Here is a 15478-nt window from a genome sequence, read left to right on the forward strand (position 1 = left end):
TTAGGTCTACAGTTGGTGTGCACTGTGGACTCCTCTTTCAAGTAGGGCTGCAGGTCTCCAGTCATGTCATTGGCGGACCTTGGCGGACCTTCCCGTTTACCTTGTGCTTTCAGAGTCTAGCTCTGTCTCCTTGCAGGAGCCCAGCCATTGCAACTTGTTTTCTATTTTCCTCTGCATTGCCAATCTGACCTCCTGGGTAAGAGTTCCTGTTATTCCTACAAGTGGGCTTTCATGAAAAGCCTCTCACTGAGTAAATTCAACTGAGTGAAGACATGGCCTACAGGATGGGAGGGAGTCTTTGCCAGCTGGGCATCTGACAGAGGAAAAAAAAAAAAAACACACAAAGAATTTAAAAAACCAAACACATACACATGTACAAAACCATCACAATTGAAAACAAAACAAAAAAACTACAGAACTAAACAGAAAGTTCTCAGAAGACAAACGTCTAGGAAACACCTAAAATAGGGTTTAACATCCTTAGCCATCGGGGGATGGCTAAGGATTAGGGGTCAGGGAATTAAAACTACTTTAAGATTCCATCTTGTCCCAGCTGTAACACCAGAAACAACAAATACTGGTGCAGATATGAGGAAAGGGGAACTGGTACACTATGGGTGGGAATGCAAACTAGTGCAGTCACTTTGGAAATCAGCCTAGAGGTTTCTGTGAGTAAAACTACCCTATGACCCAGCTGTACCCCTCCTGGGCATTCACCCACAGGACCGTAAGACCTACAACAGGGACACCTACTGTACATCCACACTCACTACTCCCTATTGACAATAGCTAGGAAATGGTAGTGGCTTAGATGCCCTTTAACTGGTACATGGATCATGAAAATGTGGTATATATACACAATGAGATACTGCTCAGTTACAAAGAAAAATTAAATGTGCAGGGAAATTAATGGAACTGAAGAAAAATTATTCTGAGTGAGGTAACCCAGGCCCCAAAGGACAAATGCCAATTTTTTTTGCATATGAAAATCCTAGATTCAACTCTTTAGTCCAGTATGTCTAACATGAGATACCTGTGGAAGCCAGAAAACAGGGAAGTGTGTGTGTGTGTGTGTGTGTGTGTGTGTGTGTGTGTGTTTGGGGGGGGTGGGGAAATGGTAAAACGTGTTAGAAGTGAAAAGTGTAATACTGTGGGTGGAAAGATTTAAGCAGGGAAACAGGTAGGGAGAAACGGGTGCAAGGTAGGGGTAATATAAAGAAACCTATTGGAAGGAAATGCATGCCTGATTGTGCAATAGCAAATTGACTGTGGTAGGGGTAACCAACTGTCCTGGATTCAACTCCCGCTCCACAGAGGGTATACCTACACCTGGTATCGTAGGCCTGGCTAGCAACCCAGATCTGGGGAAATCATGGACCCACTGGGAGCATATTCTGACCTAACACCAAGTGCTCCCAGCCCTAAAGAAGCCTCTCCTTACAGGAAACAGTGGTAAAGGCAAACACACCGGGCTGCCCAAATTTTGAAGTACAAGCAATGGAGGCTCAGCAAACGTTAAGGAACAAGGGCCGAGAAGCATGTGAGAGCCAGCAGACATGACGGGGGGCTATGAAATGCTATTCTCTAGCATATATACAACTACTGTGCAGTCATTAACTCACAGCAACTGTAGTTACCTGTATGGGGCCCACACATGGTCAGACAAGAAGGGGGAGGGGCTTCAGGGGCCCCACCCTTTACCTCCGACAGCAATGCATTCTGGGACAGGGGCCCCCACCCTTTTCAGCGGTGTGCTCACTGCAGAGCCCACCAGGGCTCCAGCTGATTGCTGTAAGCCCATGGTCGCACAGATGAGCCTGGTTAATCTCAGTGGACCACAAAACAAAGCAGACTCGAACAAGAAATGCGTGTGAGGAGTGAGGGATGGGGTTGAAACGGTCAGTGTGCAAGTTGCGCATACTGCAAAATAGTAATGAACAAACTTTTTAAAACTTGGGGCTACAGAGATGGCTCAGTGGTTAAGGACCCACTCTGCTTTTTTAGAGGACCCAAGTTCACATCAGGCAGCTCACAACTGCTGGTATTCCAGCTCCAAGAGATCTGATGCCTTCTGATGGTTTCTTTTTTACTTGACAAACTATTTAGACTTTTCCCTTGCTTTCTTTCCTGGGAGCAGAGCCTCTCCCTCCTACCCCCACCTCCCACCAAATTTACTTGCAGAGACACAAGAAGGCATTTGTAATCCACCATTTTTACCTTCCAACCAAGCCTTTTAAAAATCAGAACTAGTTTAGCTGTGTCCTTTCTTGTGCCCGAGTGTCCTGTCTTGTGACATGTCCTCCTTTAAGCACCCCACATCCTCGAGTTCTCCAGCCCCTCTTAGAGTCCCCAGATCTTCATATATTAGAGGGACCCACATCACCCTGGTGTGGTGATATCTTGCTTATACAAATAAAGCCTGTCTGAAGGTCAGAGAATGGAGCATGCCACTAGCTAACCATAGAGGTCTGGAGGTCTGAACAGACAGGAAGTGGGGTAGCTGGGCAGAAAGGGAATATAAGCAGGGAGAAACAGAAACTGATTCTCTTGTCTGAGGGGACTCAAAGGAGGTAAGGTGTGGCGGTGGCATCCTCCTTCTCTGATTTCTCAGCATTTTCCTCTATATCTGACTCTGACCCTGAGTTTTTACTACCTAGACCAATTAAGAACTTCATGTACACCCTAGATAGAACCTGGAATGTAAGTTAAGCATTGTGAGCAGAGTTAAAACTGTGCTTTGTCGTAATTGTCCCCAGGATTTATTTTTGTTTGCTTTTTTGTTTTCCTTCAAATTAGATGTTGGGGCTGGAGAGCTTTGATTTCCCAATTGGCAGCTACCAGGCCCTTCCCTGGTGATCCAGCTACTTGAGCATAGAACCACCGGCCCACTAGCCAGCTGGCTGGCCCTCATACTGGTGACCTGCTGCTTTGAGTACACTAGAGCCTTGAGGGAACTACATGACAGCTATGACTGTTTGCTGGCAAAGCCCAACTCCAGGACTTTAAGGCTTTTTGCCTCTATTTTGCCTCAGATATTTATTTATTTATTAAAATAATTCCCCCAGATGATTCTGCACCTATTTCCAATCAGGCTAGAAGACTGACTGATACAAAACCTTTGCCTTTGGCTTCTAAACCCTGGAACTGTAAGCCTCTAGGTTGGCCATTCAGCTTGTGGGCCTTGGGCACCCCAGAAGTCCAGGACTGTAAAGCTTCTCCTGGACCACATGATCGCTGAACAGGTAGAGCAAAAGAACTTTGATCATCGGAAACATTTCTCTGGGGGCCCCCAAAGTCCTCACCTCTTCCCTTGGGATCCCCAACTCCTCCTCCCTTGGGAGCTTCCACATCCTTGTGGTCTCCTTTCCAGCCGCTGTTATTAGTGGTATACTGCTGCATTGTAACAGTTAAATATGAAACACACCCATCACTGGCCAGGAATGGTAAATGCCTTCTTCCAAAGGGGTCTGAGGATGCTCTGTTGGTGTTAGGATGAGGGGGAGGACCATGCATTGCAGGTGAGCGTACAGTGCTGTGCCACACAGACTGAGGCCACTCAGACTCTGTCACAGGGCATGTGTATACAAGGGGGAGGCGATTCTCTCCTCTCACTGCCAAATCGTGGTAAATAAGAATCTGGGAAATAATAGGCTGATGGATGTTTACTTGGGGAGAAATCACTTACACCAGAAACAGATGACCGCCGCAGGTTCCTGTCCCAAGGATGCCTCCGGATGCTGTCAGCCTCTGACCAGGAAGAAAGAGAGCCAGCTGGGGTCCAGGACCCCAGACCTAGTTTCCCCCAAGTCACACCCACATCTGTCCTCATACCACAATAGTCGTGGTCAGTGCAACAGATGCGGGCGGGTGGATTTCTCACTACACACTGCTCCTTTGCATGGCGTCTTCCTGGCCGTCCCACAGATAAGAGTTGAGGGAGCGCCTGGAACCCACATGTAGCAGCCAGCACTAGAGGGGCAGCTGCTCTTGCTCATGTCAGCTACACTGAGCATTCACTTCCAGAAATCCACACCGTGAAAGGAACAGACACCTCACTGTTCATGATGGTAACATCTTTTATTCATAAGAAGGGACACAGTTCACAGAGCAGTGACCTCACACCAAAAAACCTAACGTGGAGATGTCCCACAGGTGTCAGAGGACCAGGACGCAGCCCACACTAGTGATGGTGCTGCTTGAATTGCAGGCCACAGTAGCCACATGTCCCTGTTTTTGTTTCTTTGTCCTGAAAAAAATTCAAAAGGAAATATCTCAGTTCCCAATGAGATAGCACACTGAAAATCAGGTTGAACTTGAAATACAGTGTCAACCATAAATGCCCGTGAAAACATGAGGTGAGGATTGGCCTTTGCGATGTGGGTCCACCCCATGCATCGTAGGGATACCCAGAGAGCCAGGGCAGGGAGCTGGGAGGGGAGGGGAGCACCAAGAAATAGCAAGCTGCTTAGCTCCATACCAAATTTATGTACACCTTGGGGTGGCCCAGGGCACCACCTCCTCCATCGCAGGATATGACCCGGTGGTCCACCTCATGCACAGGCTGCTCTGCTATCAAATCAATGGCAAAGCTTTCATTCACCTAAAGTGAGGTGAGGGAAGAAACAGGCAAACAAAATCTTCATCATTTCATCCAAGTTTTATGTACAGCATCCATCCAAACCCATGAAATCAATACAGCATTGCTCAAAATGAACACCAAGGAACACAGTTAAGTCTATTAAGCACAGGTAGGCATATACCACGTACCCCTGCAATGGAATATAATCCCAAACTTTCAGGCTTGAACAGGGCAAATTCTCCCTTTGTCCCTTCCTTGGATTCAGTGACTGCTGCGACTTGGGCTCATTTTGTCACCTGCTCTGTTTCATATCCTTTCACCCCATATGCATCCACACTTCTCCCAAACCCAACAGACAGTATAGGTGGCCACATGGCCACGTGCATTTCCCAAGAATGTGATCTCAGGTAACAATAATGTATCATCTGTCCCCCACATGGAATAAGGTATAACAAACAGCCTAACAGTCTTGTCCAGAACACAAAAGCCCCATCCCTTACCACTGTTAACCAGTGGCCAGCTTCACTGTTTCCCCAGGCCCAGAACTGTACGAGGCTATGGTGGCTCTTTGCTGTGGACCATGTCTCTGGGAGTCTCCACACCCCTTTTCTCCATGAAACTAGAGTTCAAGTTTGATTTTCAGTCACTCACTGCTGGGGTCATGTGCCCTTCTGGAGCTCCATGTCTATAAATACCAGATGCCCCTCTAACATTGTTTGTGTTCTTAAGGCATATATCTCAAAGTTTTCCCTCATGCTCTCTATTCACAAACAAAGCATGTAGTACTGGATCACTGGAGACCTAAGGGCCCTAGAGAATCCACCCACGAACCATTAGGGCCTGGTGTTATGTGAACACTTCCCTTCTTTACTGACAGCGATTTGACTCAATCTGACTTTTCTGGGGTCAATTTATGTGCGGAGGTAAGTGGCACAGTCACTTAATGATGTTTACCACGTCCTTCCCTCTGGTCTCTTGTATTTGTGCTGCATTTTCTCTGTTAGGTGGATTACAGAGTAGTGATTGACAGGACTAGTGTCTCTCTTACCAGGTTTCCTCACAGCTGGGATTTAACTCTGTGCAACTTTTACTTCACTAGTGAATACTTGTCAGGTTGAACACCAGGGTAGAACCAAGCAGCCACTTCCTAATCACGCTATGCACCTCCAGCACAAGCTTACTTCTGGCCTCTTGAAAAATGCCCTTTAACTAGTGTGTTCCCCTGCAGGTTCACAGCATGCATTTCCTGGAGATGGTTCCTGTGTGCTGGGCACAAACACACAGAAACCATGCCTATCCACCATGAAGTCTGTCACTGGGCAGAAGCATTACCCACCTGCTCAATACTGAGATAAATGTGCTAGAGCTGCCTCTCATGACTTATGGAACCCAGCTGAGTTGTACATTTTAAAGCATAACACAGCTAGCACATCGATTAAAAGATTTACTCTAAGTTTCTAGGTATGACTCTGTTGTCATGAGCATATGTTCTGAAGGTCGGTGTGTTGTAACACTTATGTAACATATTCCATACTTATTCCCAGATAAGTATGGGATAGCGGAACTACATCTGACAGACCAGAGCAAAGGCCATACCGTGTGCCTCAAAATTACCTCAGCTCACCACTGTGGGCAGTGAATACCTAGCAAATGGAAAGAGAGAACCATTACGCTATTCCTTACATTTCACAGTTTTCTTATTTTTCAAAATGACTCAAACATCCTTGCATGGAACCCACAGGGGGGCAAAGCCCAGGGACTGGACAGGGCTATGGCCACTGCAGACTACCTCACAGCCCACTTCTGGATGGAAGTAGGGTGGCAATACTCCAAAACTGCACCCTGGGGCCCCAACTTCTATACATGCACAGCAAGGGAACTGAACAATATATGAATGCTACAAACAGTTCTGACTATGTACACACGACCTCCATGCACACCAGGCCTGAGGGCAGACCCTGCATCCCTTCTATGAGAAGATCTTATCCTCCCTTCTCCAGCAGCTTTGTGAAGCAATTTTGGCTGTGAGCAGGGAAGGTCTGTGCCACTGCTCAACTACTAGCATTTGCGGCCCAGCCTCAGCAGAGTGGCCTTAAGATGCATAAAAAAGCCACTTATTTCTGGAACCAGAGACTCAGTCCCTGCACTCCCTGGGGTACGCAGGGAGCAGTAATACCAATACCACCCTCACCAGTGCAGTCAGATCACAGCCCACAGGCTGGGGGCGGGGGGGGGAGTGTGAAGCCTGATGTGAAGTCTCCAGATCTGGCTCAAGGAGGAGTGCAGGGGAGACACCACTGCCATAAAGACAGGGTGCTGGCCCCTCTCACCCGAGTGAGACCATACTCACAGAAACGTGAGTCTCTGAGAAGGGTTAGGTATCCTTGGGGCACATTATCAATTACAGATTACCACTTGGTACAGACTCTATTCTGAGGTTCAGCTCTGTAAACATGGAAGACACTGGAAATGAAAGCAGCAAAAAGGGCATTAGGCATATTCTCCAGCCACGATTCCAGATGCTCCCCATATATGGTCACCCATAAACACAACTCTGTGAATGCAGTAATGAACACAGTCCTCCATAACACAGCCCCGTTAATAGTCCTCTACTGACCAGAGCCCTCTGTGATCATAGTCCCCTGTGACAGTTAGGCAGCTCCTTGACACCAGCTTCTAGAACCACTAGGAAAAGCTGTTTGTCCTGTGCACTCTGTGAGTAAAGGCAGCAACCATACAAATGAAGCCCGTGGTGCAAATCCTATGAGTCTGCAGAGGCGACAGCATGTCACAAAGGCTGTACTAACAAACTCAAATTCATCAAGGCAGCTGCAGAGCTTGGCCGTCTGTCTCCTTGTGGGAAGGACAGCTGACACCTACCTCCATGCTGGTGACTGACAAGTGCCTGCCCTCCTGTCATTTAATCCAGGGCACCCTGACCTCCCATGATTAACATCTGCTTCTTGGAACTTGGTTCTACGCAGGAATGCAAAGAGCCTGGGCAGTAAACACCCCAACCACACACCAAATCTACAGTGTTCAACCTGGATCTGCCCTGCCTCTTCCACCCCAGAGGACAAGGGGGAGGGGAGAAAGCCGACGGGAAGAACTGTCAAGGACTTGTCACAGTACCTAAACTGTCCAACACTGGGAAGTGTGTCCCTTACACAGGGGTGAAGTAAAACTTAAAAGCTACCCTTTCATCTTCTTCTCAATGGCCAGCTGCTTAGCCAAAGGACACTCGGGTTTAAGTTCATTTGTCTATGACCGGGTTTCCTACTGAAAATACATTCCTTTATTTCAAACTAAGGCAGGGTTATTAAAGATAAAACAGGATGTTATGCAATACATCAAGATAGATGCACAACTGAACAGTGACCCAGGTGACTACCCAATGCTGTGAGAGGTAGACTCACTCCATGGACAAAGGGCTATCAGTGTAAAATAAACTCAAAGCTTGGTTCAATTGTCACTCAGATATGTACACATATGTGCGTAGCCTGTAAAACATAGGCATAACTGGAGTAGTGCCCACAGCAGCCTCCAAGCTGTGTATATAACATTCAGGCTTGTCCTGGGCTGTTGAAATTTGCTCTTGCCTTGGAGAGAAGTTGCTGCCCCAGGTGGGAATTATGAATCTCTAACAAATACTGTTCTCTGAGATCCTGATTTATAAGCTGTATTTATGATAGGCTGCATCCTTCTAAATCCCGATACTTTACAGTTATAGTTCTGAGGAGAGTAAGTCCCTTCTGGAGGTTTGCTTCTCAACCTTGACAACAGAAAGTCTGCTGTGAACAGCAGACCTGATCTGGTGTCCTATACTCTGCCCAACTGTTTGGTTTCAAACTGCAGTGTCACCACCTTCCAAGGGGCTGAGGGCGGCACAGCTCAGTGAAGCGAAGGCTCCCTGGCACTTTCTGTGCTGTCCTTGTCTGTGACCACTGGGTGGCCACCAGTCCCAGAGGTGAAGGCCTGAGCTCAGCAGGGAGAAGCATGCTAGCCTGGCAGCCCGGAACATGTCACCAAAAGTCCTCAACTGTGGACATGGCTGCTGTTACCATACCCCACCACAGGACTATCCATCCTCAGGGGTCCCAAGGGACCATCTGCTCTATGTCATCGGGCCTGACGTCCGGCCTTTCCTGCAGGGTAAGGATTGGTGGCACAGATAGATGCAGCAGCCTCTCAGGAAGAAGATGCACCACAGACCACAGGCATCGAACCCCTAGGATCATGGCCAGCTAGGATCCTTCCGAATGCTTCCCAGCCTTCTTGCAGATCTGGCCTAACTGGCCAGCATCCTGTCACCCACTGTCCTCACATCAAATCCAGACACAGCTCATTTCCTAACCCATGACTAAAGAAACTCAGACTAGAGACTGAGGAAAACAAGGCAAACAATGTTCAAGGGGGAGAAGCCACACACTTGTGCAAATCCAGAACATGCAGCATTGGGGAGAGTCCCCTGCACATGTGGAGCTGAGGGAGTGAGAACTCAGGTTCCAACAAAATTCAACTCTCTGTAAGGCCGGGCACAGCCGTCAGGAAGAGTGTGCACGGGACTTGAAACTTCTACAGACCGACAGGGCTCTGCAGTAGTCTCTGAAGGGTACGGTTCAGAGGCATGACGCTTACCCAGTGCATGTGGGGCTAAGTCCACCCTGGCATGGACAAAAGGACAAAAAAGATGGTAAGACCAAAATAAGTAATACTTTAAATTACCATTGAGTGGAGCTGTGTTTAAAGACAGAATGCCTGAGGAGCAGATGCCTCCTCATCAGCCAGCAAACAAGTGTTCACCACAGAGATGTGCACCCAGACATGTACAGTACTGAGGCAGGACAAGGTACCAGGATGACAGAGGCTCTGGGTGCCATCCACCAGGGCAGGGCAGGCCCAGGCCAGCTCCCTGTTGGCACAGTGCTCTGTCCACCCACACTAGCTCTACTGTCTCAGTCCATCTTTAAAGTCTCCCCTGTGACCCTCTACCAGGACAGCCAGAAGCCACAAAGACGATGACGCTAGAGACCAGGCTCAGGGAGTCAGGACACATGTACTCCTCCGCTGCTTGACCCTCAGCCCTGCCACAAGACAGACGCAGAGTGAGGGTGGAGTCCAGCCCCATCCTCAGTGACACCTGAGAATAAATGCTGCAGCTCCACTGAGACAAACCTACCCATCTCCAGGATCACACTGCAACATAAAAGCCACTGGGCCTGCCCATCCTCCCAACATGCATCAGTGTCCAACTTCCAATGTCACATTTGCACACTTGGCTGAAGAAAATAACTCTCATGACAGTGTACTGAACTGTCCCGTTCTCAACACCATGTGCTTGTTGATATAAAGCGCACCACACTGGAGAACTGAAGGAAGGAGTTGTACACAGGAGGTGCCCAACACCACACGGAAAGACTGAAGGAAGGGGGAGTATACAGCAGGTGGGAAACGCCACACTGGAGGGCTGTAGGCAGGAACACACGCAAAGGCCACAGCAATGAGGAATACAGTACACCCAATAGTAAAGACAGAGACCTGTTCTGCCACACTAGGAGCAGAAGCTGCCTTATGCTACGCCCAAAGCAATCCATCTCCTGGGCACCTACACTGACAAATACTCACTACGAAAAATACTCAAAGGCACAATGGAGAAAACTGAACTTGAGAAGTAGTGGCCTATGCTATTCACCCTGAAGCCTGTGTTAGCATGTACGTTCACTGGCTTCCACCTACTTAAGAACCACATCTCTCTCCCCTCTCTCTTTCCCCTACCTCCCCCATCCCTCCACCCACCCCCCCCCACACACACACACACACTCCTGCTTCCCTAACAGACATCGAACCATTCCCAGCATTCCTTCACTGAAACAGGAGTGGAACTCGGGATCAAGCACTAGAGGCAAGGAATCAAAAAACACAAAATCCTCTGCCTCCTGTCCATTAAAGTAAGAGCTATTGTAATGGTTAGTTTTATGTCAACTTGACATATGTTTGGATCATCTGTGAAGAACAACTCAATAGAGAAAATGCCCCCATAGGACTGGCATGCAGGCATGTCTGTGGAGGCATTTTCTTGATGACTGATGTGGGAGGGCCCAGCTCACCGTGGGCAGTGCCACCTCTAGACTGACTGGTGGTCCTGGGTACCGTAAGAAAACGGCCTGAGCAAACCAAGCCATTAAGCAGCATTCCTCAATGGCCTCTTTCAGTCCCTGCCCTGACGTCCCCCAGGAGTGTGACCTGAGAGTTATAAAATGAAATAAGCCCATTCCTCCCCAGGCTGCTTTTGGTCATGGTGTTTGGTCACAGCAATAAAACCACTATGGGCAGGTACCAGACTGAAAACGAGATTATGCTATGGAAACCTAGACTACTATTACATGATGCTATGATTTCTGAGGGAGTGGGGGAGTTGACACAATCTACATTTAGGACCCCAGGGTTTCTAGGGTGCTTGGGATGCGTGAACATTTCTTCAGCTCTTCCATGTTAAACTGGCACACACTACATACAAGTTCCATGAGAAGCCTGGCACCAGCCGATGTCTCAGATTTGAGGGTGTTTATATACACATGAAGCCACCTCAAAGATGGGACCAAGTATAAACATGAAATCCACTTGTTTCTTTACATCTTACACCATACCTGTGTTTTCAACACAACCCACCCCAAGGTGAGAACTGACTGTGGTATATTGGTGCTCAGTACACTTCTGACAGTTTATTAGAGTTGCTCAACCTATTTGTTTAATGAATCCTTATCTCCTTTATTAGATCTTTCACTTACCTCTTTCTGACGATCTACAAACCGAATCCTCCTGTAGTCTTTTTCATCATAAACCTATAAAAAAAAGACCATCTAGTATTTTTATAATTGAATTCTGAATGAAGTCACATGATATTTATCACAAATATTATAGTTTAATGTTTGTGGCCTGCAGTCACAAACGAGGAGACAGACCCTCCAAGAGGCAGGGTACTTGTACTGAAGGAGTCCCATGAGTGCACACTGGAGACAAGACAAGCCCCTGCCAACACTGATAGCCAGCTCTAATAGGCGACATTTCAAGAAGAAGCTGCTTTTGTTTTTTCTCGCCATTATATTGAACGTTAGGATTGCTTTACACCCTATTACTAAAAACTTGAAACTTAATATAAAGATATGACCCAAAGAGTGGGTGAATAGCAACTCCCGCCTGGAAGCCACTATCTATTAGTCAGAGCTGGGGTTGTGGGCTGCACCCCAAGGTGAGCCCGGTAGGGCTGCGCGCGAGCCTGGCAGAAGCACACCTTGCTACGCGCCCTGCCACCGTCAGTCTCGGGCTCCAGGCGTGGCGACCGCGGCCGTTACCTGGCCGGTGTGCGTGATCTTCTCCCCGCTCGGCGACACTCGCACCCCGAAACCCCGCGCAGCCCCTGGGAGAGCAAGCAGTCGGCGGAAGGTCAACGCCACCGCCATCTTGCCGCTGACCCTTGACCCAGCGCGTCGTACGAAGCGCCGACGCAGGCGCACAGCTGTCGGCGGGACCGCACTCGCGGGACTTATTTCGTCCTGCGGTCTCCCTAGGCCGGCCTGGCAGGCTGTTTCTTCTGCGGGATGGGACTTAGAGCTGCTGATTTGCTGTGCGCTGTGTTCAAAGCTTACTAGCGCGACAAAGGCAAGGGAGGCGGAAACTGGAGATGCGCTGTGTGTGCTTTTATGACCATAGAGAAAATACAAAATTTCAATATTGTTTACTGAGTAAAGAAATAGTTTGTTCAGCAGAAGAAACGGGACATGCACTTAACTTTTCTAGTCGTGAGTGTTGGGGAGGGAAAAGGGAGACTTCTGAGCATGCTTGCAAGAGCGCTAATCAAGTTTCCAGTTAGACTGCCAGCAATTTTACCCAGCTTGGAAAAGCAACCTTGAAAAGCTCTGCGAAGTAGAGAGACCTGATGCATATTGCCCTCTCCTCCTCCCCACCACTCTGGAGAGCATGTTGGCCATCTCACCTGAACCCGAGTCAGAACCTCCCTCAGAACATCATACACTGTCAGACATACAGTAAGCAACTTTGCTCAGGTGTGCACAAGATGGGCATGGACTCCAGACTCGGAGCAGGGGTGGGTCACTATTTCCAAGAAAGTGCTAGAACCAAGCATGTGTTGTTTGGGATCCTCGGGCAGGATTGGAGGCTGATGATCTGCACTTGGCTCTGTACTTCAGCCATAGCATAAGGACTAGTTGAGTCTGAAGACAAAGGGAAGATGACCAGAGAAGGTAGTAAGACACAAGGACACACACACAAACGCCTCATAAAGTTGAAAATTGGCCTGATAAATGGACCTAAATTGCCCAGTCTAGCCTTAAGCTAGCCTTCGGAGTACTGGGATTTCAGGCTAATTTTATGTCACCACAACATCTTCTACAGATTCGTCGTTCTCCCTCTTTAAAAGATATATTTCCTTTTATTTTATGTGTTTGAGTGTTTGCATCTACGTATGCATGTGTGGGTGCCTGGAACCAGGAAAAGGGCGTAGGATCTCCCGGAAGCAGAGTTGCAGATGATTTGGGCCACTGTGTGGGCGCTGGGGGCTGGAGGATGGTCTTCAGCAAGAGCAACAGGTGCTCTTACACAGATTAAGCCAGAGTTTTTTCAACCTGTGGGTAGCGACCCCTTTGGGGGGGGGGTCAAACAATTTTTTCATGGGGGTTACATATATAGATATTCTGCATGTTGGATATTTACGTTATAATTCATAATGGTAGCAAAGTTACAATTACGAAGTAGCAACAAAAATAAATTTTATGGCTGGGGGTCATCACAATATGAGGCACTACTGCATTAAAGAGTTGCAGCATTAGGAAAGTTGAGAACTACTTCCATAAGCCATCTCTCCAGCCTTGACTTTTCTTCAAATGTCTTGTGTGTGTGCGCGTGTGCGTGTGTGTTCATACACACATGGGTTCACACATGCATGGATGCCACGAATCACATGTGAAAGTTAGATAGTCGGTCTCTCCCACATGGGTAATGGGGGTTGAATTTAAGCTTCCAGGCTTGCATGGCAAGCGCTTTTCACCCCCAAGCCATCTCTCTGGGGTCAAGGTGTTCCCATATCCAGGTGCCAAGATGGGCTAAGTGAACTTTGTGTGAAGCGAGAGACTGGGAGCCAGAGATGGGAAGGGCAGGCAGCCTTGCGGGCAACCTACTTTGCTGTGTGTAAAAAAATAAGACGGATGGATTTACAGACTGCCTGAAACCCAACATATAAGAGAGTTAACTGTAGAGGCCAGTGACGGTGTGGGGAGTTCACTGTCAAAGTCTTTCCACACTTCCTGGAGCTTGACATAGTTTGGGGACCGGGGAGGGACTTAACTAAAGCAGTGTCTGCACTTGCTCTCCTGCATTTCATGTGTGCCAGAATGGCACTTAACATAAACACTTGACCTGTACATTTTATCTGGGTGTTGACGTTTTCCAACATATTCGCCGTTGGCAGTTCCTTTCTCAGTCGAAGTCTGCATTACTTAGTTCTTGCCTTCTCCTCGAGGGCACCGGCACCCGCAGCGGCGGTGCCCGCCTACAGGACTCTCAGGGAGGGCGGCACCTCCGGAAGCGCGCTCCTTGGCCTTCCGCTCCCACGTGACCGCACGCCATCTTTGTTGTTGCCGGTGGCGTCGCCGCCCCACTGCGCAGACGCGGAAGCTCCCGGTAGCCGGCGCCTGTGGCCTCGTGGGTAAGAGCTTGCCGCGGGTGGCACCCTTCCCCAGGTGCGGGTGTCGCGTTCCGTGGGCGGCAGGTAGAGGCGTGCGGCCGAGCTGCTTGCAGGGAGTGCGGGCGGGGGCCCAGGCCGAGCTTGCGCCTCAGGAATCTGCGGCTTCCCTGGGGATGCTCGCAGCGGGGCCCGTGGGGACGCGGAGCCATGCGTGCAAGCCTGACAAGTGTGCTCTGACCTCTGACTCCAAGGATGGCCGTTTTTCTTTTTTCCTACGCTAGGGACAGAGGCAGACGTCTCTGACCACGCTTTTCTCCCCCACAGGTCTGGCCTCACTCAGCATGGCCGCCCTGCTTGTGAGAAGCGCGGTGGCTTCGCTCGTGGACCCGCTCCTGCACCTGAGTCGCCTCGCGGTGAAGCCTCGGGCCTTCTCCTCATTCCTGCTGGGGACCCTTCCAAGCGCCAAACCCTGCGCAGAGGTGCGCTCCCTTCTCTGGGGCCGCCCCCTGCCGCTCTTGCAGCCCTCGCAGGGCTTCAAGACCAAGGGCGTCCTCAAGAAGCGCTGCAGGGACTGCTACAAGGTGAAGAGGCGCGGGCGCTGGTTCATCCTCTGCAAGACCAACCCCAGGCATAAGCAGAGGCAAATGTAAGGGCAAATGCCCGTGGGAAATTCGTCTCACCGTACCTAAGAAAAATAAATGTAAACATCCTGGAATCTAAGATCTGTGAGCCTTAGGGTTTTGTTGAATTCACCCTCTTTTCCCCCTGCATCATTGCCTGCTTCCTTCAAATCTAGTCAGTCCAGAATTGCAGATGGAGAAGGATTGTTACCCTTCTTGCAGCTGTGTGTTGGGCTGGAGGATAGAAGAAATAGGAATACAATGCTAGCATTAAGTCTTGAGACAAGGTCTGGCTCTGTAGCCTTGGCTGACCTGAAACTTGCAGAGAACCCCCTGTCGCTGCCTGCCCTGCATTCGTTAATCAATGCAGCAGAATGCAAGTGCTTCCAAGAAATAAACTGAGCTGGAAGGTTCCTCAGGGGAGCACAGCAATCCCAGCTTAAAAATAAACGATGTTGTTGGATAGTGAATGTCCCAACCTTTACTCAAGGAGAACCTTGTTTAACATTTGATGTCTTTCTGACACCAATTAAAAATGTTTGTCACAGCTGTTCTTAAAAGCTGTAGTAGTGTTTGTAT

General features: G+C 48.9%; 2 protein-coding genes across 2 annotated transcripts; one reads left to right on the plus strand and one right to left on the minus strand.

The window, feature by feature from the left end:
* Positions 1-4060: 4060 nt before the first annotated feature.
* On the minus strand, positions 4061-12098 carry Ndufs6 (NADH:ubiquinone oxidoreductase subunit S6). Its single transcript, XM_051182717.1, has 4 exons — positions 11932-12098; positions 11368-11421; positions 4478-4600; positions 4061-4246 (listed from the first exon to the last, which is right to left on the minus strand). The coding sequence occupies exons 1-4, from the start codon at positions 12037-12039 to the stop codon at positions 4181-4183; spliced, it is 351 nt and encodes a 116-aa protein (XP_051038674.1). The 5' UTR covers positions 12040-12098; the 3' UTR covers positions 4061-4180.
* Positions 12099-14287: 2189 nt separating this feature from the next.
* On the plus strand, positions 14288-14999 carry Mrpl36 (mitochondrial ribosomal protein L36). The gene is made up of 2 exons (XM_051182822.1): positions 14288-14334; positions 14604-14999. Exon 2 carries the CDS (start codon positions 14621-14623, stop codon positions 14927-14929), a length of 309 nt encoding a protein of 102 aa, XP_051038779.1. The 5' UTR covers positions 14288-14334; positions 14604-14620; the 3' UTR covers positions 14930-14999.
* Positions 15000-15478: the final 479 nt, after the last annotated feature.

The sequence above is a fragment of the Phodopus roborovskii genome, unplaced genomic scaffold, assembly GCF_943737965.1.
Source record: "Phodopus roborovskii unplaced genomic scaffold, PHOROB, whole genome shotgun sequence".
NCBI lineage: Eukaryota > Metazoa > Chordata > Mammalia > Rodentia > Cricetidae > Phodopus > Phodopus roborovskii.